Raw genomic sequence first — 24,815 nt, forward strand, 5'->3', positions numbered from 1 at the left:
AAAACCAAAACATTTTAAAATCTATTGTTATTATATTAATACTGTATAATATATTTATAAAATGGATACAAATTTAAATCACAATTAATAACATTATTTAACACATTTGCATTGGTCTAAACATCGTAAACCTTATTATCTAAAATGACTCCAGTCTTCGAGTCTACCGTATAGCTGTGAGACGGGTCAAGGGTGGGGTATTGAGGAACTTCACAGCCGACGCCATTTTGAAATGCTAGGTTACAATAATTATGACTAAATTCTTCGTTATTGGGTCCATTCAGTTTACTAGTAGTAGAGCTATCACAGTCTAAGTTCCGAGTGCTGTAAGTTTCGATGGTTTCAAAATCCGCACTCGTATCCACGTCAATTGGTATGTAAATGTCTGCGAGTCTGTAAAATGATTTCAAAAGATATAGATTAGCACTTGCATTAAGAATCACTAACAGGGTAGATAATTTAGACGTGTTCCTTAAAATTCCTTTTAAACATCATAATTTGAGGCATTTTTTGAAATAATGAACCTTAAATGTGTAGATCAGATTTGTTTGGAAAAAACTTTTAAAAATATCTATTAAAATCGAGAAGTACATCATATTATGTTTATCTTCTACTTACTCAGGGTTGCGACAATATGCATCAATGTTCTGTGCCCTCAATCGCTTAATGAGTGAGGGTCGGCTCCGGAACGTGATGGCTTCATTCTCGATGAGTCCGGGAGTTGTGGTCACCGTCGGGGTTTGGTTGTCACTATCGCATTCTCCTTTCGCCTTTTCATTATACCATTTGCTGAAAAAAATACATACTTAATTAAAAACAATATTTCAGAGCGCTTTTACAAGGTTTTTGTGTGTAAGTGCTTTCACACAGCAGATACGATTTAACACATTCACGCGGAAAAACCGAGTGCAAAATCCACTCGGCTTGTGTTATGCTTTATAATATTAGATGCTGAATTTTATTATAATTAGTTTAGGACATTAAGAATCTTGTAAAATGTAAGTGTGAAAAGCCAACGTTTAGAAATTTTGATTCACTAAAGGGGTTCAACAAAATAGGCTAGATATTTAAAAAGATAATAGGTACATGATTCATAAGGTAGTCAAAAGATTCCTATTCATTAAATACTTACTTATAAGCATCCCAGTTCAAATTGTCTTTGTTTTGTTTGCCTTGCAGGCGTGTCCTGTTGGCCTTCCACCAAGATATGTCCTTTCTGTCGAGAGGACTCACTTCTTTCACCTGTAATCAAAGACAATACTTTATAAATAAGTATTAGCACCGGATACCACTTCTGGAAATTCTATATTGTAATGATTTCTGCAATTTTTAACTTTCAAATAATAAAAATCTCAGGTAGGTATCTAAAAGTTTTAGCACCTTTGGATAAAAACAAAGCTTTAAAAACTTTAAATTAGTCTTTATACTAAATGGTTCGCTTAATTTGACTACGCAAAGTAACAAAGAGTCTGGGGAATCCAAATTCGAATGGGTTAACTAAAGAAAGACAATTAGAAGTTTTCCGTCTGAAAACTGTGCTGAGCTAATCTTAGAACTGTGGCTACGCAGTTCAGTAACCAAGTACCTAGTATTAAGTACCAAGTACAAAAATAATGTAAGTAGTCTGAGAAAAGTTTGACAGAAGTGTCAGGTAATTCTGCCAGCCTCTTGGGTACGCTCCCAGTCGACAGCGATCGGGATGAATTTTTTGACGCTTTTTAGTTTTAGTTTTATTTATTTTTTTGTTCTGAAATGAAATGAAATGAAATGTATTTATTTGCCGGAATATAGGTACAATATGATGGTCGATACAATAAAAAAAAAATCTACTAAAAAGTTCTACTAGGATAGTTTGTAAATATGTTAGTCATACCATAAAATATAAAAATTTTCTTTCTCAATAAAAAAAAGAAGTGTCAGATATTTTAAAAGGTTTAATGCTAACTTTATGGAAGTTTCTCAAAGGTAAGGGTGAAGTCTGGTTGAGTTATTAAACTACATTTTTACTCTATGGAAATCCAGCGACGAGCTTAGCGGCATGTAAATTAATGCAGGGCGTCGTTGTTGTGATATTAACTTACTGGGAATAATACAAGCAAGGCTTTGTTGATGAATGTTCTTTAGGCCTCTGCCTCGAATTTTGCGGGCAGCGGGGCGGCAGCGGCGGCGGCGCGGCAGCGAGGCGGGCAACGCATACCTGTTCTCGAAACTAGCGGGCAGATCGCGCGGCGCTATAGCAGTGTAGTGTTGTGTTCTGTTGTGTTTGCTGTTCCATATGGGTGTCCTCTCAAAGATGGCCGAAATAATTAGCTCTTGCACGTCCGAAGACATTTTGATACGTCACAAAAAAAATGTATAACATTATGCCTACAATGCAGACGCCCAACGCGGGCGGTCACTGCTTGACTGGAGCGCACCGCTCGTTGCCCGCCGCCGCGCCGCTCCCGCGCCGCTGTATTCGAGGGCCGTTCCATTTGATTATACGCGTAAGATCCTGCCGCTCCCGCGCCGCCGCCGCCGCCGCCCCGCTGCCCGCAAAATTCGAGGCAGAGGCCTTAGAGTATAGGTAAAGTAACCTTGTAGGTAAAGTTTTAGTCTCACTAGCGTTGGAGGGATAGGGTACTAGGTACCTAAGTTAACTCTTGCATGTTTAGTACATTAGTCTCGTCTGGATGTAGGTATTTGAATATCCGCCGGTGCAGGTGGTTCAAAATCACCCAAATTTCTTGTCCATCTAGGAGTATGATTTTGAGGAAGCAGACATATATACAGACATCATTTACAAACACTTTAACGTTTAAAATATCTTCATATACCTAACAAAAGTAGGTACATTGTTTGATAAAGAAAACTATGTCTTCATATGGTAGGCATTGGTCGTTTCTGGAGTTTCTATTAGACTAAACCTACCACAACATTATTGCAAGAAATCCAAAGGTTTTTACTACTTTACTTTATAAACAGCCGACCTTAAATAAAATTGGGATAAGGGTAGGAGGATTTACCTTATAAACAGCAACTCCAGCCAGGAATATGCAGACGATGTTGACTAGAGTCAAACATAGCGATGCGGTGCCCAGTACTGCGAGCTCTGAGGGTTGTGCCACCAGCCAGCGGAGTTCATCGTTGGTAACTGTCAGCCGAGTTAGCGCCATGGCCCATAGAAGACCCTGGAATCAAAACACAAAACAAATGAGCCATGGAATAAAAAGATACTTGTATTTACATGCTTGGGTACCAGGCTTAGCTAAAGGCAGACTGCCCGATTTGAGACTAATTTGCCCTTATATGTTAGGGCTGTCTCTAAAAAGCAATAAAGACCTCAGTTGTCAGCATAGATTCCTTTTTGGATTAACATTCTATCAACCGGCCGACAATTCTGCTGTTTATACACCTCAGTTTTTTTAATAGTCGAAATTTCAAACAACGAATATTGATGACTAGCTTCTGCCCGCGACTTCGTACGCGGATCCTGTCCCTTATGCCAGCGACTACGGGGTCAGCAAAATCAAAGATCTTAATCGTCTAATATTGAATTTTAAGAGCCCGTTGACTTGAAAACAACGGAATACGCATTAGAAACGTTACATATATTTTATTTTTGTACTTCAACGGCAAAAGCACAGCAGACTAAACAAAACGCTGAGAACTGAACCGCAATAGACGCGACCATAGGGATAAAAGTAGTGATTCTAATTAGTCCGCATTTAAGTTGTGTGTGGCAAAAATATTACACGTATTATTACGTAAAAAACATTAAATAGATAACAAAGTCGTGGTGACTTAGTGGAAGTCGTGGTGGTTTATAGGGTAGAGAACGTCTTTGATTCCAGGTCTGGCAAGTACCTGCCAATTCAACTTTTCTAAGTTCGTATGTACTTTCTACGTATATTTTGGATACCAATGACCGTTATTTGGAAGGCATGTTAAACTGTAGGTTCCGGCTGTCATTGAACATTCTTGGCAGTCGTTATGGGTAGTCAGACCAGTAAGTCTGACCAGTTTTACCAAGGGGTGTTGGGTTGAGCGGGTAACCGGGTTGTGGAGGTCAGATAGGCAGTCGCTCCTTGTAAAACACTGGTACTCAGTTGCATCGTGACTGGAAGTCGACTCTAACATAATTGGGATAAAGGCTCTTGAGATAATAACGACAATAATAATGAGCTATAAGCACCGCAGGGCATCTGAGGCTGATGACGGGGAGTAGCTACCCCGCGGGGCTATATATACTGAGTTCTCCAGGGAGAGTATACTGCCCCCATCTCCGGCCGGTCGGAGTGAACCATGACGGGGGTAGGTCTCAAGCCTCTGGCTTGGCTTAGCCGTCCAGAGTGGAGTCGCTAGAGCAGGGTTAGTAGCCCTGCTCGGAGGATGCCTCGTGGTAAGTGACCCACAGGGAGCGCGTAATCTGCGTTTAAAATCCGCCGAGGTATTCTCACACTTCAGCCGCTCATGTCCCTGTTGCCCTCTTGTTGCTATTCAGTGACTGATCTGTACAGTAAGTGAGCTGGCGAAGTCTCCACCTGCAATTTTTACATGTATCTAATACATTGTCATCGGCAGGTGCCATAGTTCCCGTAGTTTCCCCATTCCTAGTCCATTAGCATCCCATCACAATAGCCCAAGTAGTTTTCATCCACAGTTAGCAATGGTATAGCACAGAACCGGGGATTGTCTTTTTTTAACGACGTCCACCGGGGATTGTCCTTGAGTTCATATTTCTATAGTGTATAAAGGGATAATCGTCGGTTTTGTGTCACCATACCTATTTCATAACATTCGTTTCTATACATTTCAAGTGTAGTATTGCTCTTGAAGTTCCACATCAGGTGTTCCAGATCTTCGATGTATATACGTCAATAGAGAGTGCTTATTAGATTGAACCACTTTTGCAAAAACGTCATATCTTTATATGCTATAGTATAGCTGGACTCCTGGGGTTCCACATCAGGTGTTTTACATCTTCAATTTTTATAAGTCAACAGAGAGTGCTTATCAGATTGAACAACTTTTGCTAAAACGTCACACCTCTATATGCTATAGTCTAGCTGGGCCCCTGGAGTTCCACATCAGGTGTTTTAGATCTTCAATTTGTATAAGTCAATAGAAAGTGCTTATCAAGTTGAACAACTTTTGCTAAAACGTCATACCTGTATATGGTACAGAGAAGCTGGGCTCTTGGGGTTCCACATCAGGTGTTCCAGATCTTAAAATTTATTATCTCAGCTGAAAATGCTCATCACATGAAACAATTTTTGCTATGGCACCATTTTGGTATCTCTTATAGTTTTGTTGGTCTGTTGGTGTTCTGCATCAGGTCTTCAAGTTTCGAAGATAAATTATAGCCTATATGTTGACCAGGCTTAATACTGATACAACAAAGAAAAAATCATTGAAATCCGTACAGTAGTTCCGAAGATTAGCGTGTACAAACAAACAGACATACAGACATACAGACATACAGACATACAGACAGAATTTTTTTTTTGGATTTGTGCTCCATTACTGTTTCTAAACCCCACCCAATTAATATTTTTTTAATATATTCAATGTACAGACACAGTTTTTTTACAGATTTATTATATGTATAGATGATGGCTCACTGACGTAGTCCATGTTACTTTCACATGAATTATTATGTGTCATATGAGTTTCTAAAAATTCTTTATAAATAACGGCTTGTGTTTAAACACCACCCAAAAAAGTACCTATTTTACTACCAAAAAAATTCTAAACGGTTACCAAAATGGATAAATGGTCACCAAATAACGTTTCCAAAAATATTATTAGGTAAAACCATTTTTTCGTATTATTGACTACTAAAAAAATATATGGACGCCTTTAAAATACACTTTAGACCAAATATTATATATTGTCACTACTTAGATGTTACCAATTATGTAATACCATGATTCCTAATTTGGTCATTTTTGTTAGACTAAAAAAGCTAACGATCGCTAGAATATTTCCCAAATACCAATTAATATACTGGGGTTCCCAAACGTACGTCGCTTATTTATTGTTATATGAATTTGTGTGTAACTCAGTAGTAAAATTTAAGCACGAAACATGCAGCAAGCATGGCTTCTGTCACGGCTCCGGCACTGCGGGGCTCCGGCGGTCCCATGCGAGCTTATCGTCGCAGATGGTTTTCACGCTCACCACCGCAGCTTCGGCTTGCTGGCCGGCAGGCCGGCCAGCGTCAGCCGCGGCGGCGAGCCTTAAAAACTACCTGCGCCTCAGCTCGCAGGCCGCCTCGCCCCTCTGCGCCTACGCGGATTTGAATTGCACTCTAGGGGTAGGGCAGACGAGACTACGTGGAGTCGGTTTTGCAGCGATTCGTTTTCGTCACTAACTTTGATTTTGGTAGTAATATTAATCTTTTAGTTGGATAGAATTTGGTGACCATTAATCCATTTTGGGAACCAAAAATAATATTTGTGCGAGATTTGCGATTTTTCTGATGTTATTTTATTTTTTTTGGATCATAATATTATATACTTTAGTGCCCTTTTAATAAAGTCAATTTATTTTTTTTGGAGTTGTTTATTTTATTTGGTGCCTCAGCTTAGAGTCTTAAAAATATTTTTGGTGATCGCCTAAATTATACCCATAAATAACTCCAGATTTGTAGTCGAATTTAGATTTTGGCATCAGTTTTGATCTATATTTATCTGAAACTACGTCAATGGATTTCCAAATTAAGATGACCCCTTACATTATAACTTGAGTGTTACCTAAAAATATAAACTGGGAATACAGTAGGCTGACCTCTTATAAACATAATATAAATAATCGCGTGGGAAACCATGACTAACACAATGACAATACTCATGGGTAAACCCCAAAAAAGCACAGGATAGAGACTGGAAAGTATTCTACCTATACTAAAGTTTTAAACACAGGCTTACGTAAAATAAACGATGATGATAATAAGTAATATAGATGTAAGATGATTATTTTGTACCATTTAGGTACTTGTAAGATGTTAAGATTTATTTTAACCCCGACGCAACACGTGGGGTGGTATAAATTTAGCTGCTATGTGAGTCTGTTTGTCTGCAGCACCGTTAGGTCTTAAAAGGGATGAACCGATTTAGATACGTTGCTTTAGGCAAAAGTTGGTGTTTCCAGCGGTGGTTTCCCATACATAAATCATCAAAATCAGCTCAAGCGTTTCGAAGATATTGTCTATTTTGTCATACTTACAGCATTAACAGCCGGAGGCAGCAATGAAGCTGATATGGCGACGCCAACAAGTGAAGAGGTGTACTCGCCCAACACGGCGAGCGCCACGCCAGCTCCGCTCGGTATGGCTACCAGAATACCCACCCACAGAGAACGGTATTCACATCTAGAATGCAGAACAATAGGTTTGAGGAATGCTTGAAACCTATACCTACTAATATTATAGAGGTAAAGCTGAAGAGTTTGTTTGTTTGTTTGAACGCGCTAATCTCAGACCCTACTGGTCCGATTTGAAAATATCATTCGAGGATAGGTAGGGAGCTCATTTATCGAGGAAGGCTAAAAAGGCTATATATCGTCACGACTACTAGGAACGGAGCAGTAATGAATAATTTTTCAATGAGAACATAAGAGAGTACATAAGGGGAGTACATAAGGGGAGTTCATAAGAGAGTACATAAGAGAGTACATAAGAGAGTACATAAGAGAGTATATAAGAGAGTACATAAGAGAGTATATAAGGGAGTACATAAGGGGAGTACATAAGAGAGTACATAAGAAAGTACATAAGCGAGTACATAAGAGAGTACATAAGAGAGTACATAAGCGAGTACATAAGAGAACATAAGAGAGTACATACGAGAGTACATAAGAGAGTACATAAGAGAGTACATAAGCGAGTAAATAAGAGAACATAAGAGAGTACATAAGAGAGTAGGTACATAAGAGAGTACATAAGAGAGTACATAAGGGGAGTACATAAGCGAGTACATAAGAGAGTACATAAGAGAGTACATAAGCGAGTACATAAGAGAGTACATAAGAGAGTAGGTACATAAGAGAGTACATAAGAGAGTACATAAGATAGAAAATAAGGGAGCACATAAGAGAGTACATACGAGAGTACATAAGAGAGTACATAAGAGAGTACATAAGCGAGTACATACGAGAGTACATAAGAGAGTACATAAGAGAGTACATAAGCGAGTACATAAGAGAGTACATAAGAGAGTACATAAGAGAGTACATAAGCGAGTACATAAGAGGGTACATAAGAGAGTACATGAGATAGTACATAAGGGAGTACATAAGAGAGTACATAAGATAGTACATAAGGGAGTACATAAGGGGAGTACATAAGAGAGTACATAAGAGAGTACATAAGAGAGTACATAAGAGAGTACATAAGAGAGTACATAAGCGAGTACATAAGAGGGTACATAAGAGAGTACATGAGATAGTACATAAGGGAGTACATAAGAGAGTACATAAGATAGTACATAAGATAGTACATAAGGGAGTACATAAGAGAGTACATAAGAGAGTACATAAGAGAGTACATAGGAGAGTACATAAGAGAGTACATAAGCGAGTACATAAGAGAGTACATAGGAGAGTACATAAGCGAGTACATAAGAGAACATAAGAGAGTACATACGAGAGTATATAAGCGAGTACATAAGAGAGTACATAAGAGAGTACATAAGGGAGTACATAAGAGAGTACATAAGGGAGTACATAAGAGAGTACATAAGAGAGTACATAAGAGAGTACATAAGAGAGTATATAAGCGAGTACATAAGAGAGTACATAAGAGAGTACATAAGGGAGTACATAAGAGAGTACATAAGGGAGTACATAAGAGAGTACATAAGGGAGTACATAAGAAAGTAAATAAGAGAGTACATAAGAAAGTACATAAGAGAGTACATAAGAAAGTATATAAGGGAGTACATAACAGGAGTATATAAGAGGAGTACATAAGAAAGTACATAAGGAAGTACATAAGAAAGTATATAAGGGAGTACATAAGAGAGTACATAAGAGGAGTATATAAGAAAGTACATAAGAAAGTATATAAGAGAGTACATAAGAGAGTACATAAGGGAGTACATAAGAGAGTACATACAAAAAATCTAAGTATAAATTGAGTACCTTGAACCTACCACTTATAGCAGAACATTTTGTAGTGTGTGTGATATGATAGTACATAAGGGAGTACATAAGAGAGTACATAAGATAGTACATAAGATAGTACATAAGGGAGTACATAAGAGAGTACATAGGAGAGTACATAAGCGAGTACATAAGAGAACATAAGAGAGTACATACGAGAGTATATAAGCGAGTACATAAGAGAGTACACAAGAGAGTACATAAGGGAGTACATAAGAGAGTACATAAGAGAGTACATAAGAGAGTATATAAGCGAGTACATAAGAGAGTACATAAGAGAGTACATAAGGGAGTACATAAGAGAGTACATAAGGGAGTACATAAGAAAGTAAATAAGAGAGTACATAAGAAAGTATATAAGGGAGTACATAACAGGAGTATATAAGAGGAGTACATAAGAAAGTACATAAGGAAGTACATAAGAAAGTATATAAGGGAGTACATAAGAGAGTACATAAGAGGAGTATATAAGAAAGTACATAAGAAAGTATATAAGAGAGTACATAAGAGAGTACATAAGGGAGTACATAAGAGAGTACATACAAAAAATCTAAGTATAAATTGAGTACCTTGAACCTACCACTTATAGCAGAACATTTTGTAGTGTGTGTGATAGTACATAAGGGAGTACATAAGAAAGTACATAAGATAGTACATAAGATAGTACATAAGGGAGTACATAAGGGGAGTACATAAGAGAGTACATAAGAGAGTACATAAGAGAGTACATAAGAGAGTATATAAGGGAGTACATAAGGGGAGTACATAAGAGAGTACATAAGAGACTACATAAGAGAGTACATAAGAGAGTACATAAGCGAGTATATAAGAAAGTATATAAGGGAGTACATAAGAGAGTATATAATAGAGCACATAAGAGGAGTATATAAGAAAGTACATAAGGGAGTACATAAGAAAGTATATAAGAGGAGTACATAAGAAAGTACATAAGGAAGTAGATAAGAAAGTATATAAGGGAGTACATAAGAGGAGTATATAAGAAAGTACATAAGAGAGTACATAAGAAAGTAAATAAGAGATTACATAAGAAAGTACATAAGAGAGTACATAAGAAAGTATATTAGGGAGTACATAACAGGAGTATATAAGAGGAGTATATAAGAGGAGTACATAAGAAAGTACATAAGAAAGTAAATAAGAGAGTACATAAGAGAGTACATAAGAGAATACATGAGGTAGTACATAAGAGAGTATATAAGGGAGTACATAAGAAAGTATATAAGAGAGTACATAAGAGAGTACATAAGAGGAGTATATAAGAAAGTACATAAGAGAGTCCATAAGAAAGTATATAAGAGACTACATAAGAAAGTATATAAGGGAGTACATAAGAGGAGTATATAAGAAAGTACATAAGGGAGTACATAAGAGAGTACATAAGGGAGTACATAAGAAAGTATATAAGAGAGTACACAAGGGAGTACATAAGAGAGTACACAATAGAGTACATAAGAGGAGTATATAAGAAAGTACATAAGAAAGTATATAAGAGAGTACATAAGAGAGTACATAACTTTTACTTTTCAACAATCTGAGTCCAATAATTATAACGCAGACACCTCTAGTGGTACTTGTTTTGATGGTCACACAACTAGCATTGGTTCTGTTGATATTAATCCTACTCGTGTGCTTAAGTTGCTTAAATCATTAGATTTAACCAAATCTGGTGGTCCTGATCAGATACCGCCTTTGTTCATTGTTAACTGTGCTACTAGCTTAGCTGAACCGGTAACCATTTTGTTTAAGCGCTCGCTCTCGGAAGGAATTATCCCCAAGATTTGGAAATCGGCATATGTTACGCCAGTTTTCAAAAAAGGGAACAAATCTCAAATTGAAAATTACCGCCCCATATCCAAGATATGTTTGTTCTCTAAGATCCTTGAACGTATTGTATATACCGATCTTTATGAAGCGGTCAAATGTAATTTAAGTGATGAACAACATGGGTTTCTTAGGAAACGCTCAACGACGTCTAACCTTGTCCTTGCTCATGAGTTCATATCAGAAGGGATGGAGCAGCATGCACAAGTTGACATAATTTACACCGACTATAGCAAATGCTTCGATCGTATTGACCATCATGTGCTGCTGCAAAAGTTATTGTCGGCCGGAATACATGGTGACTTGTATCGGTGGTTCTGTTCATATGTTGACAATCGGACTCAAGCAGTAGTGCTACAGGGCTATACATCTAACTGGACAGTTGTTCCCTCTGGAGTCCCACAAGGCTCAATTTTAGGACCCTTGCTTTTCATTTTATTTATATCGGACATAAAATCGTGTTTTAAACATTCGTATATTTTACTTTATGCTGACGACATGAAGATACTTAAAAAAGTTCATAATGACTTGGATACACACCTCTTACAGGAGGACCTTATAAGATTTCAGACTTATTGTATCTTAAATAAGCTACAGCTTAATGTGTCTAAATGTTATCACGTTACATTCACTGTATGGTCAAACAATTAATAAAGTCAATACCATCAGAGATCTTGGAGTTATATTTGATAGTAAACTATTATTCGATCAGCACATTGAGTCCATAGTTAAGAAAGCGGCAAAAGCGTTAGGCTTCATAACTAGAATGTCTGCAAACTTCCGATCTATAAAAACAATTAAAATATTATACTGTTCATTTGTACGTAGTCATTTAGAATATGCATCACAGGTCTGGAACCCGCAATATGAGATTTATAATTCTCGTATTGAGGCTATCCAGAAAAAGTTTTTAAAATACATTGATTTTAAAGCACGGCAGTATTCAGCAGATTACAGTCAACGTTGCCACAGATACCATTTCTTACCTCTGGAACACAGACGACTCATAAATGACATTTGTTTTTTATTAAATATAGCGAATGGCACAATCGACTGTGCCGAACTAGTCGCTAAGTTAGAACTACGAACAAATCAACTCGGTTTACGTCAGCGCCCACTGCTCAACGTCCCTTTCTCGTGTACGAACTACAGGCGAAATGCTTTCTTTGCTAGGAGCACGGCAAGCTTCAACAAACTACCCCTTGAGTTGAACATTGATCTTTATTGTACATCCGCTAGTACGACAAGGCGGATTTTAGCAAAACAATTTTTTGAAAACTGATTTATTTCTTTTTTTTTTTATCAACTAAGTATCGTTATCGCACGAACTGTAGTGTTATTATTGTAATTATCTAAAATCATTATCTATACATAGTTTAATAATGTAAAATCGTCATAGGTTATACGTCTAATTAACATAATAACATGTTTATGTGGAGGCTTGTTATTAGCAATGTTTAGTTTTAATTTTTTTTTTATACTCATAGTTTGTAATTAGTCTGTAAGCCTTCTTTAAAATTAATAAAAAAAAAAAATAAATAAGGGAGTACATAAGAAAGTATACAACGTTATTTTTTGTTTGTGCGAAACCTGAATATAGTTTGTTCAGAATCAGTAACTGAATCGATTCCAATAGTTTTTACACCATGTTATATTTTTTCCCAAAATTATCTAAAAAAACTTTGAATGTTGGACACCACAAATAGGTATTTATTCTCGCACAACAAAGGTCACGGCGAGTTCATAGCGGGCGCGAGCGCACAGTGCTATCGCGTTGCGCGGCATGTGTGCGTTTTGTGGTGATTATGTATTTTTACGGACAGTCCCGTAACTTAACAAGCTTATAACTTTGTGACTTTTCATGATACGGTTTTGAAATTTCGTACATAGATTCTTTACATAAAAATACTAGATAGGTGTATCAGGTTTCGCATAAACAAAAAATAACGTTGTATAAGGGAGTACATAAGAAAATATATAAGAGAGTATATAAGAGAGTATATAATAGAGCTCATAAGAGGAGTATATAAGAAAGTACATAAGAGAACATAAGAGAGTACATAAGAGAGTAAGTACATAAGAGAGTACATAAGAGAGTACATAAGATAGTACATAAGGGGAGTACATAAGAGAGTACATAAGGGGAGTACATAAGGGGAGTACATAAGAGGAGTACATAAGAGGACTATTAAAAGGGTGCTTAAAAGTGTGAGTGGCTTTTGCAAGATGTAATCAGCAGCGATTCGTTTTTAAAATTAATTTTACTATAGTAGACTTATGGTTATCTATTTTATGTTAGACACACGTTACATACTGAAAGGCAGGTAGATAATATTTATTCTTTCTGTTTCATTGTGGCTGAATTTGGTATAATTTATTCATTACAGGCTTAACAAAAATATGTTCCCAAAATAGATTCGCGAATACTCTTTTCAAAGCATAATTTATTTATTTTAATACCTACTTGGCGCATTCATAAAATGAGTAGGTAAGCTAAAGATAAATTCCAACACTAGTTCATGACCGATATTTAGTAGACATTATTCTGATAGACGCCGTCATAAGCCTTGAGGAAATCAATATGTTAATGCTAACGTTCATATTATACTGCCGATGGGACTAGACAGCACTATGATGCATTGTGGAATGTCTCATTTATCACGAGGTGACAGTATTATGACATAATGGACAATACCAGTGACCATTTGTCTAGCTCGTTTGTTTATGTTAAAAAATCATGAATGGCAAAACAAATACTTCTGGGATCTAGGATTGCGAAAATAATGCTCTTATTTACGTATGTAGTTGATTGTCTTTAAAATGCTAAATAAAACATCCCGACCTTTGATTTTTCAGAATTTAGTATCCTTGACGGTTGAGATTGTGGTAAGAGTTTCGCTTTCTTTTCACAACATGCCTTTATTATGTAAAGCTGTCTTTTCAATCAATCTCTTGAAACAGCCACCTGTCCAGATAACTTTAGGATTTCTGTCAACGATCTTACCACATTTATTATAACCTTAAAAAGTATAGAACATACCTTGATATCATTTCATAAGTGGGCCAGTCCTCCACAACCCCATACCGCTCGTCAATGGCGCATATGGTGAGACCGAATAGAAATCCCATGACAAGAGACAGGAACAGACCAAGGAACTCGTTCTTAACCCCCATCAGTTGAAGGGAGCGGTCTTTGACAGCTGTGCCTAGAGTACCTGCTGTGATTGGACCCTGGAAGATACGGATTAAGCACTTGATGAATCGAAGTTTTGACAAGTATAATGGTGAAATGGCAGAAGTGTTAGGTAAGTTATTTGCAAGTATATTCTCCGACATAAATACAATTTACATCAGGATTGCATCTCAACCAAAACAATCCGTAGTCTAAAGAAGGGAACTTCAACTTACTTTCTTGCCATGTTTAATCTTTTATATTTAATGGCTTGTTTCTAAGTAACTACTAATAACTTGATAGCTAGGTGTTTTTGCTCATCGTGAGAACAAAATTCAATTGTATCTCCACAATTTCAAGATTTCATTACCAGTTTTTTTCTCACACTTACCATGAGTGGTGATATAAGCATACTAGCAACGAGTATGACAGTTGAGTTTTCCACCAGACCTATGGCAGCCACGAAGGCTGCTACCAGGAGTAGGAAGACCCAGTCGAATGTTAGGGCTGCGTCGGCGCGGACATCGTGTAAAACTTGCGCAAGGTTCGTGCGTGCGCGCACCGATGATGAGAAGCGAGACCATGCTGTGTTGGGTTCACTGGAAATTTTAATTGCACTGTTTAATTAATTGATAATACATGTATGGTCAATATTTTGATAAAGATTCTGAAACTCCAAAATAGGCAAAATTATATAATTGTACTATTGGACGACAAAAAGGATAGGAAGATTTTTTTTTGTTCAGAATTTTAATAATATGTATTTGCGTGTTAGTCACCTAATATGTTAGTAGTTGTAAACGATTTTCGGTTTACATAATGGTGCTATTGCCTTAGCAATGGCGAAATGATTGGTTGAACATTAGACCGGCTAACTTTCGTGGAAACAATTGTTCGGGACCTTTTTTTTATACACAACATTAGTAGAGTTTTTACTGTAGGTATCTGTACAAATAAAGGTAGTATAGTAAATGCAACTATGCATATACCTTTGCTTATGTAACTAGATCTATATTTAGCTAGACTAAATTGCTAAACAAGGAATTAGCAGCTATTATCCAATTCAATTCATAGTTTTTAATTCTGTCTGATCATCAACAGGAATTTACTGATAGTCAAGATCAATTGTTTGACTCCAATTAGGACCTAGGTACCTATATTGATGATGGGTCATCTAAGATTAGGTATATATGTATGCCTAGACTTAGAACATAAAGAATTTGTTTTTTACCATGGGTATCATGTACAGTCAACTTCAGGTCAGTAGTAACAGTTTTATAGGAAAATCGTACTTATTACTATTGAGTTAAGGTGCATGACAGTTACCACTGATGTGCAGTCTACCTTACTCAAAAAATCTAAGTGTAAATTGAGTATCTTGAACCTACCACATATAGCAGAACATTTTGTTTTTCAGTGTTCAAAGTTCAGACGAAAATTACCCATAGTAAAATTATTTGGCTAATAAAATAATGCCTAAGTATCTTTGAACTAAATTGTCGTAACTAGCCAAATAAAAAGAACAAAAAGTGTCATTAATGTTTTTAAATTTGAAATATCTTCTAAAAATACTTACTCTTCACATCTTGTTCCTTCAAAATCGGAGGCAGCTGCGCTAATTCCGTCATTGGACTTGTAGAACAAGGCACAAGGCAGTACACTAACTGACGACTGATGCCTCGAGCCTATGCCAAAAGTCCTTAAAACTTGTAACAACTCCTCGCTGAGATTTCCCGATTCAAGGGAGAAGATAACCTGTGAAAAAAAACACAATTATTCTCTGAATATGATTAGATTTTTTCTAACACTTACCTATTATTCCATTTTTTGGGAAATTATGCTAAACTGACACTATCTTTCTAAACAAGTGAAAGCATAATCTATACATATAATAAATCTGTAGAAAAGTAATTTTTGTACATTGAAGAAATTGGCAAAAAAAAATAGCCAGCATGTTAAAGGATAACTAACAGAACCCATTTCCATCATTTTTGTCATTTTTGTCTGTTTGTCTGTTTGTCTGTTTGTCTGTTTGTCTGTTTGTCTGTTTGTCTGTTTATCTGTTTGTTTGTTCGGGATTCACGTAAAATCTACGAATTCAATGCAGACAATGCTTATATACAAAAATTCTACGTAACTTGGGGTATTACTTAGTTTTTGTTTCATCGAAATCGATTCCCTCTATCAAAAGATATGATTAATTTTGTGAATTCAAGATGTAAAATATTACGACACGCAATCTGTTTGTCAAAACTGTACATTTGAATGTTGTACTTATATTAGTTGATCGGCCTATTATTAACCTTTACACAGAAAAGCACACCTTCATAAGTAACTTCGGAAGAAAAAAAAAATATGAAAATTGTGTTTAGCCAAGGTTAAAGTAGCTCCATCTGTGGTAATCTGTGTTAAATAAAATACATAAAATTTTTCAAAGGAGCGAGGTGGTAAATGACAATAAATAACCATACATTCTTTATAGAGGATTATTATTTCAACAGATGGAGTTGTGTATTTTCCGTAATTCACCATATTTTAACACGTAGTGTAATTTTTCGATAGACATTTCAAAAGTGTTTGTCAGTTTGCCGAGCCACATCAAAATCCAATTATAATTATTACCTTGATGAAAGGAAAATAATAGTTCTCAGCCAAATTTAAAACGGTGCCATCTAAATTATTTTTTGAACATTATGTCAAAAATGATGACTTTAGTATAACAATTAATTATCATTTAAAGTTACAGATGGAGTTTATATCAGGATTTTTTCATAAACATAGTTTAGCTTATCTTCCACTATATAATGTGGTGGCCTTAAAACAAATTACTTTGAGTGAGTAGTATTAAGTAGACCTTCATTATTTTTTCTGATGCAAAATATGTTAACTTAATCCTAGAAGAAAGGAGGATCTGTCTCTCGCAAGCGCTGCTAAGCGTGAGGTAGGTAGGTAATGTAGGATTCTGTAGCTTTAAGAACAAGCCCAGATACAAAGTGCAGATAAGAAATGGGAGCTTTCTCGATTTAATACCATACGCACGTACAATGCTTTATGCGTCTGAAAACGTACAAATTGCGCGTCGCATACCAGAGACATGCTTACTTTCAACTTCTGATCACAAATACACTGGTCACGATTACGAACAGCCTCAGTAAGACCCGAGCCAAGTCTAAAAAAACACCTTTTATATAAAACTGCGTTTGATGTCATTCAATCACAAAGACAGAATTGTTTTCTGTTGCAAATCCTATCCACCTGTATCCTATCCTAATCCAGCATGCATTGCAGGTGTGCATTGCACAAAAACCAATGGTATCCTATTCGAGAAGTCAAAAGAGTCGACCTGCCAACGTCAGCTTCTGCGCTAAGCAAGTGTTCTTAATAGTACCATCAGAATTACATTCATCGTTGAATGAGGTGAATAAATTTTCAGAAACCACAATAACAGTAGGAGCCAAAGCATATGATCGCTTCATAGAGCTCTGATTGGCCCCAGGTGCAACTGCAGGTTTCAAGTACGAACACATGAAGTGGTCTCTCACAGATACGTACATTTTGCCTATTCGTGAACTAATGCAAACATTTCGGTGGAGTCCCGGCTTAGGCCACCACATTAGGCGTGCGCGATCCTCGGGCGTGTGAGTAGCGCGGGCGCCGCGCGTGCGTCGCGAGCGCGTTACGTGAGCGTCGCGTTTTGCTGCCCTGCGGCATTTGCAGCGCGCACGCGCCGCTCTCCTTGACGTTTAACTGCTAAGGCGTTTAGCGGGCGGCGGGGATAGCGGGCGAAGGGGTAAGAACGCAACTCGAGCGCCGCGTGCTCGCCGCGAGCGCGTCGCTTACACTCCTCACACATGCCGCAGGGCAGCAAAACGCGACGTTCACGCAGCGTGCTCGCGACGCCCGCGCTACTCACACGCCCGAGGATCGCGCACGCCTAATGTGGGGTCAGCCTTACCATAGTGAGTAAGTGCACAGAAAATCCCCGTCATACAAGTGTTTCTCCCCAGTAGTGAAACTATCCTACCCTATGCGCCTGCTGATGATGATGACTCATTTTATCATCCATCCAGCTATTCCCCAACTATGTTGGTGTTGGCTTCCAGTCACCGAATCTGTTTGAGTACCAATATTTTGCTTGGAGCGACTACCTATCTACCTATCTTCAATCCAGTCAACTACACAAGCCGATATCCATGGTAAGACTGACAGACTTTCTGGCTTCTGATTAGTCGCAGCAGCTGCAGAAAATGTACAAATGACAGCTTTGTCAGACTCAAAGCATATAGACATAGATTATAACTGTTTCCTGTGAAAATTACTTACGCACCATACGTAATAATTTTCCAAAATAGCTGACTAGATCCAGAGATATTCACAACGTCACAAACTTTACTTCTTTTGTTTAGATAAATGGTCACATCCACAACACAACCTTGATCAATGAATCTATGCGACTGCTAAGTGCTAATCCTAATTATACTGTCACGTGAAAGAATGCACCTATCCCGTAGGTGCATTCTTTCGTGTAGAATTTTGACTATTCTATACGCAGACGAAGACGAAGGTGAAGACGCAGACGAAGTTGCGGGCAACAGCTAGTTCATAAATATATTCATATTATATAAATATTAATATTCTTTGATTTCAATATATCGTAAAGAGCGTGAACAGTAATATAAAAATAGACCGAGAAATTCTTTTCAGTCAGTACGAATAGAGATCGCATAACATCATATTATTAAAATTTTAAATAATTTTTTATTTATTTCCCCCTAAACTATGAAGACATTAGAAAAAGTTAATAATTTGCAAAGATTTTTGTGAACAGATCAATTCTTTTCTCAAGCCAATAGACAAGGATTAGTATTATTAATACTTTAATCTTTATTTGGGCATGAATGGTACTTCAAATGAGTTTGATTTGTTCCATTGTGTACCTCTTTGGATAGAAAACAAAGAGTATTCAAGTAGTTTGGATGTCTGCCGCGTTTGTGTCGTGCAATTATGACTCTTATGACAAATGACTCAGATCCATATCTATCTAATAGGACCTACGCGATGGTAAGTCGTTCATTAACGGTATGCAAGGAAGTCACATAACATACAAATAGGTATGTATGTACATAGGACATTAGAATTTTTACTCCAGTTTGTGGAAATTCCCTGGAGTTATATGAAAGGTCGTTTAAATAGACATTGCCAGTAAAAAAATAAGAATAACGTTTAACTGGTAAACTGAAAAGCCTTTCAGTGCATCGAAAACTAAGAATTGAGTTATGCCCTTCTTACACAATTCAGATGATTGTGATTCACTGTCACAATTCAGACTTCCTAGTGAAAGGAAAAGTTCCTAGGAAAAGTTGAAGTTCAAATTCAATTCTTTATTTGCGTTCCATATGTATTACAGGTGGTATTTTTATAAAGTTTAAACAATATACTAGAAACAATATTGACCCGGTAGGGCACAGCATAAAGAGGTAGGAGAGGTTTGCAGTACTTATCAATTACCTAGTTTAGTTTGATTAAATCTATACTTATTACTAAAAAAAAAAACTAAAATATATTATAAGATAGTTCAACTCAGATTTGCGCGCGGCCCTATGTGTGCGTCGGCTTGTAAATATACAACTTTCGTTCGTGTGACAGTGACGTCGTCCGAGCATGACGTGTTCTTATCGCTTTTTCTTATGGGTACAGTCGTTTACAAAAATGTCTAGTTCTTCACGGAGAAAATGTTTAAGGAGTCAGGTAGCGTTTCAAAAAATGAAACAACATTCAAAGCTTTTTATTATTACATTTTACAGTTTTTCATTATTTTCTCATACGTTTTTTCAAATTGACATTGACAGTACCTAAGAAATAAATGAGGTGAAATATCTAAGATGAATTAAATACTTCTTACATATTTTCTTGCTCGGGGTACGAGGACAATAAATAAAAGTGTGGACTAAAAATGCAAAATTCATCATTTGATTTTTCAAGGAGCGATTCAGAATCATTATAAATAAATAAACATTAAATTACGTAATAACTGTTTTCTTTAAACAGCCGTAACCCCTAAATAACTGTATTTGTACCCGACTGTACCTCTTGTCACGCACACAAAGTCACTGTATATGTACAAGGGTTACCCACACATAAGGCCGCGCGCAAGACTGAGTTGAACTATGTTATATTCTTATCTTATTATGTGTGCGTGCGTGTATGTGTGTGTTTGTTGTGTATGTTTGTGTGTACTTGTACCTAAAGTTGTATGTAAAGGCTTTTTTATTTTGTATTCGTTATATTTTGTTTTATATAATTGTTGGTATTGGTGTTTATTATTTTTTTTATTGACTTATTTTAATTCACTCACCTGCCAAAATTTGTCATCCTTCGTTGAGCTCCATGCTGCATTCTTAATGGCTAATCGTTCCACTATCTCTGACAGAATCTGAGGGCAAGATATAAATGCTATTTATTTAAGGAGAAACTTCCTAAAATATATTATCAGAGCGTACCTTAGTGAGGTTACCCACAAGACGCTTTTAAGAGAATACAAACAAATCATTTTCGGAGTCTACCGTATTTCCTGTTTCTCAATTTAGACCTTATGTAGTGTAACTTAGGATTGAAAATCACAAGTTTACAGTAGAGATTATATCCGCAGCTGGTGGCTTGTCGGAAAGTAATAATGAATTTGTTATTGTAAATAGGTTCTTACAATTCAAAGATGTTATTACTACGATAGCTACATAATCTCATGACGCAAATGTTTGGTTTAACTACATGTAAGTAGCCATTTTATTTCCGTAGTATAGTAAACATGCTTCATTATTCTGCAAATGGGTACGATTAACTATTACCTAATAGGTTTATGGGCTGCCCGCTGTAATAGCATATTAGTGTAAAGATTGTAACATACAGTGGGTAAAGTGCTAACTACAAGATGAAGATACGATACATTTTATTCATAAAAATAACATGTCTTGGGAGTCTTGTCTGATGGGAGATTTTTTAAATTAGATACAGATATTCGACGAGTATAATGGCCTTACTACAAAAACTTAAACACCTGTTTTACACTTGTCTAAAAAAATTGTGGCTGCAAAATGAACTATATGTCAACGTCATAATTTGACATTTTTTTAGACAAGGCTTAAACTGACGTTAAAAAGTTTTTGTGGTAAGACGGTTAGTATTTTATAGTGAACCTCATCCATCAAAATATTACTCGGACACAGAACATCATATTACAATGCACCATAAGAATAGTTTATTCCATTTTCATTTCAATTTGATAGGCCATAAAATGAGATATAATTTTCACATTTCTACAAAAACATTGTTCCGATGACAAACAATAAGTGATTACTTGCAGCGCCATTTTTTTTTTAAACGTAACAAGGAAAATGTTTATACTGACAGATGGGTTCGACCACATCATGAGCTGGAACGATATTTTTATGTAATCTTACTGGACAATAAGTACCTAGATATAAAAATAGAAACACGTGGAAAACTACCTAACAGCTGCACCGAGTGATCGATCAAGTTTAAGTCTCATAATATGTAACCATCTATGTTATAACGAGTCGCTTCCGTGCCTCGTGTACGTTGAGCTTTGCAGCCTTTTCACCCTGCTAGATTTTCCGAGCGGATTTTAATTTTATTTTGGTACCGGCAGATGTCAATTGTTGGTCGGACCGGGTGGGAAAATCTGCCTGTATGATTAGTAGTTTGTATATCTAAATATTTCACATAGTTACAGATGCTCATGCTAGAAAATATGAAAACTGTCGATGAAATTGAAACGCCGTAGGGAGCAACGGGTGATTGAATGAGATCTAATATCGATAACCTAGATGAGGAACCTCTGCTGGCTAAATTAACCGGTAATCTTAAATAGTGATCAGGGTATACGAAAATGCCTAAGCCCTTATTGGATACTGCTTACTGAAGTTACGTATTGGTATATGTATGTTCTTCAAGTATTTAAAAAAGTTATTTTCCATCTTACCCACGTCTTTCATTTTACGTTAACAAAATCTGCTGAAAATAAAAATGAAAAACGTTATATTACATCAAAGAAAAAAAAAATTATATTTTAAAATATTATATTAGATTTTTCTGAAATATACTATTCCGGATATATATCCGTATATAAAAGGATGTTGATAGGTACATTTTACTATCTTCTACCAAAATATAATAACCTTAGAGTGTAGGTTATTCAGTACTTCATCATCATCACTACTGCCGAAAGTACTTAGGTCTCCCAAGGAACGCCAAATTATTAGGTAAGGCACTTATGCAATATAAACTTGATATGTAGGTCTGCATGTTATGTAAACAGCGGTACTATTTTGTACTAAACATCAACCGATTAATTGGTTTCAATGAAAGTTGTCACTCCGGTAAAATTTCAAAACATGATAATGATTCAGTTTAGTATTGTCTAAACAGTCTATTGTTTGTCTATTTAGAACAATAGTAATGACTTAAATGCTCGGAAATGTGATCAATGTACAATCACGATATTTAAAGGGCCATGATGTCATACCGGAGACATTTCAGCTACTTATTTCTTGTAGGAAATTAATTTTCTTGTCGTTTACATTGTTGTGCAGTTTTGCAAGAGGTGCATTGCACAGTTTCCTAGGCAACTGTCATTTCGCCAGGTGGCTTACCATATTGTGTTATTGAAGGTGGAAACTTGGCTAATTTGAGTTAAAGTTAGCATCTTCGTTATTTCCATATATGTAGGTAGGAAACTACTAATGACTAACTAATACTAAATTAAATCTAATGATGGGTTTTTATTCAGAAATCTAGCGAATTGGGAATCAATTCCTGGTAGTTTTTTGTGGATAGGTTAGGTAGGCAACTGTTTATTTGACACACTAGTACGTGAAATTAGTGTCAATCACAGGAAATATTAGATTCGACATTGGAACAGACACTTTATTGCAAACGAATTCTCTGTTGACACAAAACTTACTCTCTAAAGCTGCGGTCACACTGAATATTCACTGCATATGCAATCACGAGGAAGTTCGCGAATTTATTCACCGCAAACAGATCGCGTGTTTGACTAACGCTTTATTCGTCCAGTTCAGTTGAACTGACGAACTTTTACACAATTTTTGAGTAGGTAGTTATAATCAGTGAAATGGAATTGCACCGTTTAGACTTACGTATTATTTTGAAATCTGGCTGGAAGCATATTTATTATCTGTCTATTTATAAATGAAATTATTTTTTTCCTCGTCCTTTTTCAATCAAATACTTTTTTCTTGCGGAAAAAGTGATCCAATTCATGTTTTAGATCTGCTGTAATAATTGCAGCAATCAGAAACTCTCTATAATTTTTCTTCAGGATTGCATTCGAGGAAATATCTCAAAGCAATCTGTCTTCAATCACAGTTAAATGCTTTTGACCACAACTAACGTGGCAGCCAGCAGAGCAATATTCTAGCAAAACCAGGCAAACTATAGGACACACGAGTCTAAGATTCAAGATTTGTACATTTTGCTAAGAAATTTTTCGTAACAAAATGAACATCATCATCCTGAACACTATCATAACAAAAAAATATTATTTATAATCCTTCTTAAGTTCTTTGACGGTTTACAAAAAAATGACAATTAAGGAAATTGCAAGAAGAAACTCTATTGAAATCCCTCCTAAAATTGTTTTGGCAATTTCAACATAAGCCCTTATTGTTACCTTAATTGAACACGATCTCTATAAAACAGTTAGAGCGTGTTTTTGGGTGTTCATGTCACGACAAGGGCTATTTAGTAGCTTTAACCCGGTTTGGAGTTACACATCGATCCATGTATTCACTACACGAGTTTACCTACACATAACATGATATGTTCGTGTAAAGTCTATGACGCTGAAACTTGTCTTCATTAGGGACATATTAAGGAACATTAAAAACTTTTAATTTTTGAGGATAATGTTGCTCATAATATACGTGGAGTCCAGTAGATCCTTTGATTAGCTAAAATTCTTCTAAAGAATTTGTTAAAGTGATATTTCGAAACCCGCAAAAAAGAAATAGTTGTTAGTAGTACTAACTTACAGTTTCGAGTGGTGTGTCCCAGTGAAAAGCTGCAAGAACTTCGACTCCTCGCACGGGTCTAGTTATAATAAGTTTGTTCTTCCTCGGCTTGATCGCTTGTTTCAACTCTGCCCACGAAGCCTTCACGTAACTCTTCGGGTCGGCCGGCTGTCCAGGAGCCGTGATGGTCTCACTCCGGCTGTTGTACGGGTCTACTCCCAAGTTCTGGTGCAAGCAGTCCGTTGACCGACACTTAGATATTATAACAACATTGTCATTGTCCTGCGCAAACGACTCCACGGATTTAGAACCCGAATGTTTCTCTTTTAATTCGTGAATCACTTTTGATGCCTTATCGAATTTCTCTTTTTCGTCTACGAAATTAGGATTAATGTTATTTTTTAAGTAATTTTCATATTCTTTCTTAGGCACGTTAACAATAAAGAGTACGCCAGCCATGATCGATGCTATGCTAGCGCTCGCAGTGTTCGGTGGAGGTGCAGTGCGACCGCGCCCGCGCCTATTCGCGATCTAAACTGCGCTGTCACACCAACTAATTCAGCTATAGTATCCATTGTTTTATTTGCTGTCGAAATGTCGCCTCTATG

The 24,815-nt window shown here is 36.5% G+C and overlaps 1 protein-coding gene across 1 annotated transcript; it reads right to left on the reverse strand.

Moving 5' to 3' along the window:
• Positions 1-12: 12 nt before the first annotated feature.
• On the reverse strand, positions 13-24,740 carry LOC124635384. Its single transcript, XM_047171264.1, has 10 exons — positions 24,229-24,740; positions 20,514-20,591; positions 15,735-15,913; positions 14,550-14,757; positions 14,027-14,217; positions 7,210-7,354; positions 3,006-3,170; positions 1,133-1,242; positions 619-789; positions 13-393 (listed from the first exon to the last, which is right to left on the reverse strand). Exons 1-10 carry the CDS (start codon positions 24,664-24,666, stop codon positions 117-119), a joined length of 1,962 nt encoding a protein of 653 aa, XP_047027220.1. The 5' UTR covers positions 24,667-24,740; the 3' UTR covers positions 13-116.
• Positions 24,741-24,815: the final 75 nt, after the last annotated feature.

The sequence above is a fragment of the Helicoverpa zea genome, chromosome 12 (assembly GCF_022581195.2).
Source record: "Helicoverpa zea isolate HzStark_Cry1AcR chromosome 12, ilHelZeax1.1, whole genome shotgun sequence".
Classification (NCBI taxonomy): Eukaryota; Metazoa; Arthropoda; class Insecta; order Lepidoptera; family Noctuidae; genus Helicoverpa; species Helicoverpa zea.

Bases quoted from the DNA above. Each gene is read 5' to 3' on its own strand.
- LOC124635384 (XM_047171264.1), bottom strand. From the start codon at position 24,666: ATGGCTGGCGTACTCTTTATTGTTAACGTGCCTAAGAAAGAATATGAA. The intron at 7,355-14,026 runs GTATGTTCTATA...TCTGCATTCTAG, and splicing joins ACTTATGAAATGATATCAAG to ATGTGAATACCGTTCTCTGT. The intron at 3,171-7,209 runs GTAAGTATGACA...TTTTGATTCCAG, and splicing joins TGCCTCCGGCTGTTAATGCT to GGTCTTCTATGGGCCATGGC.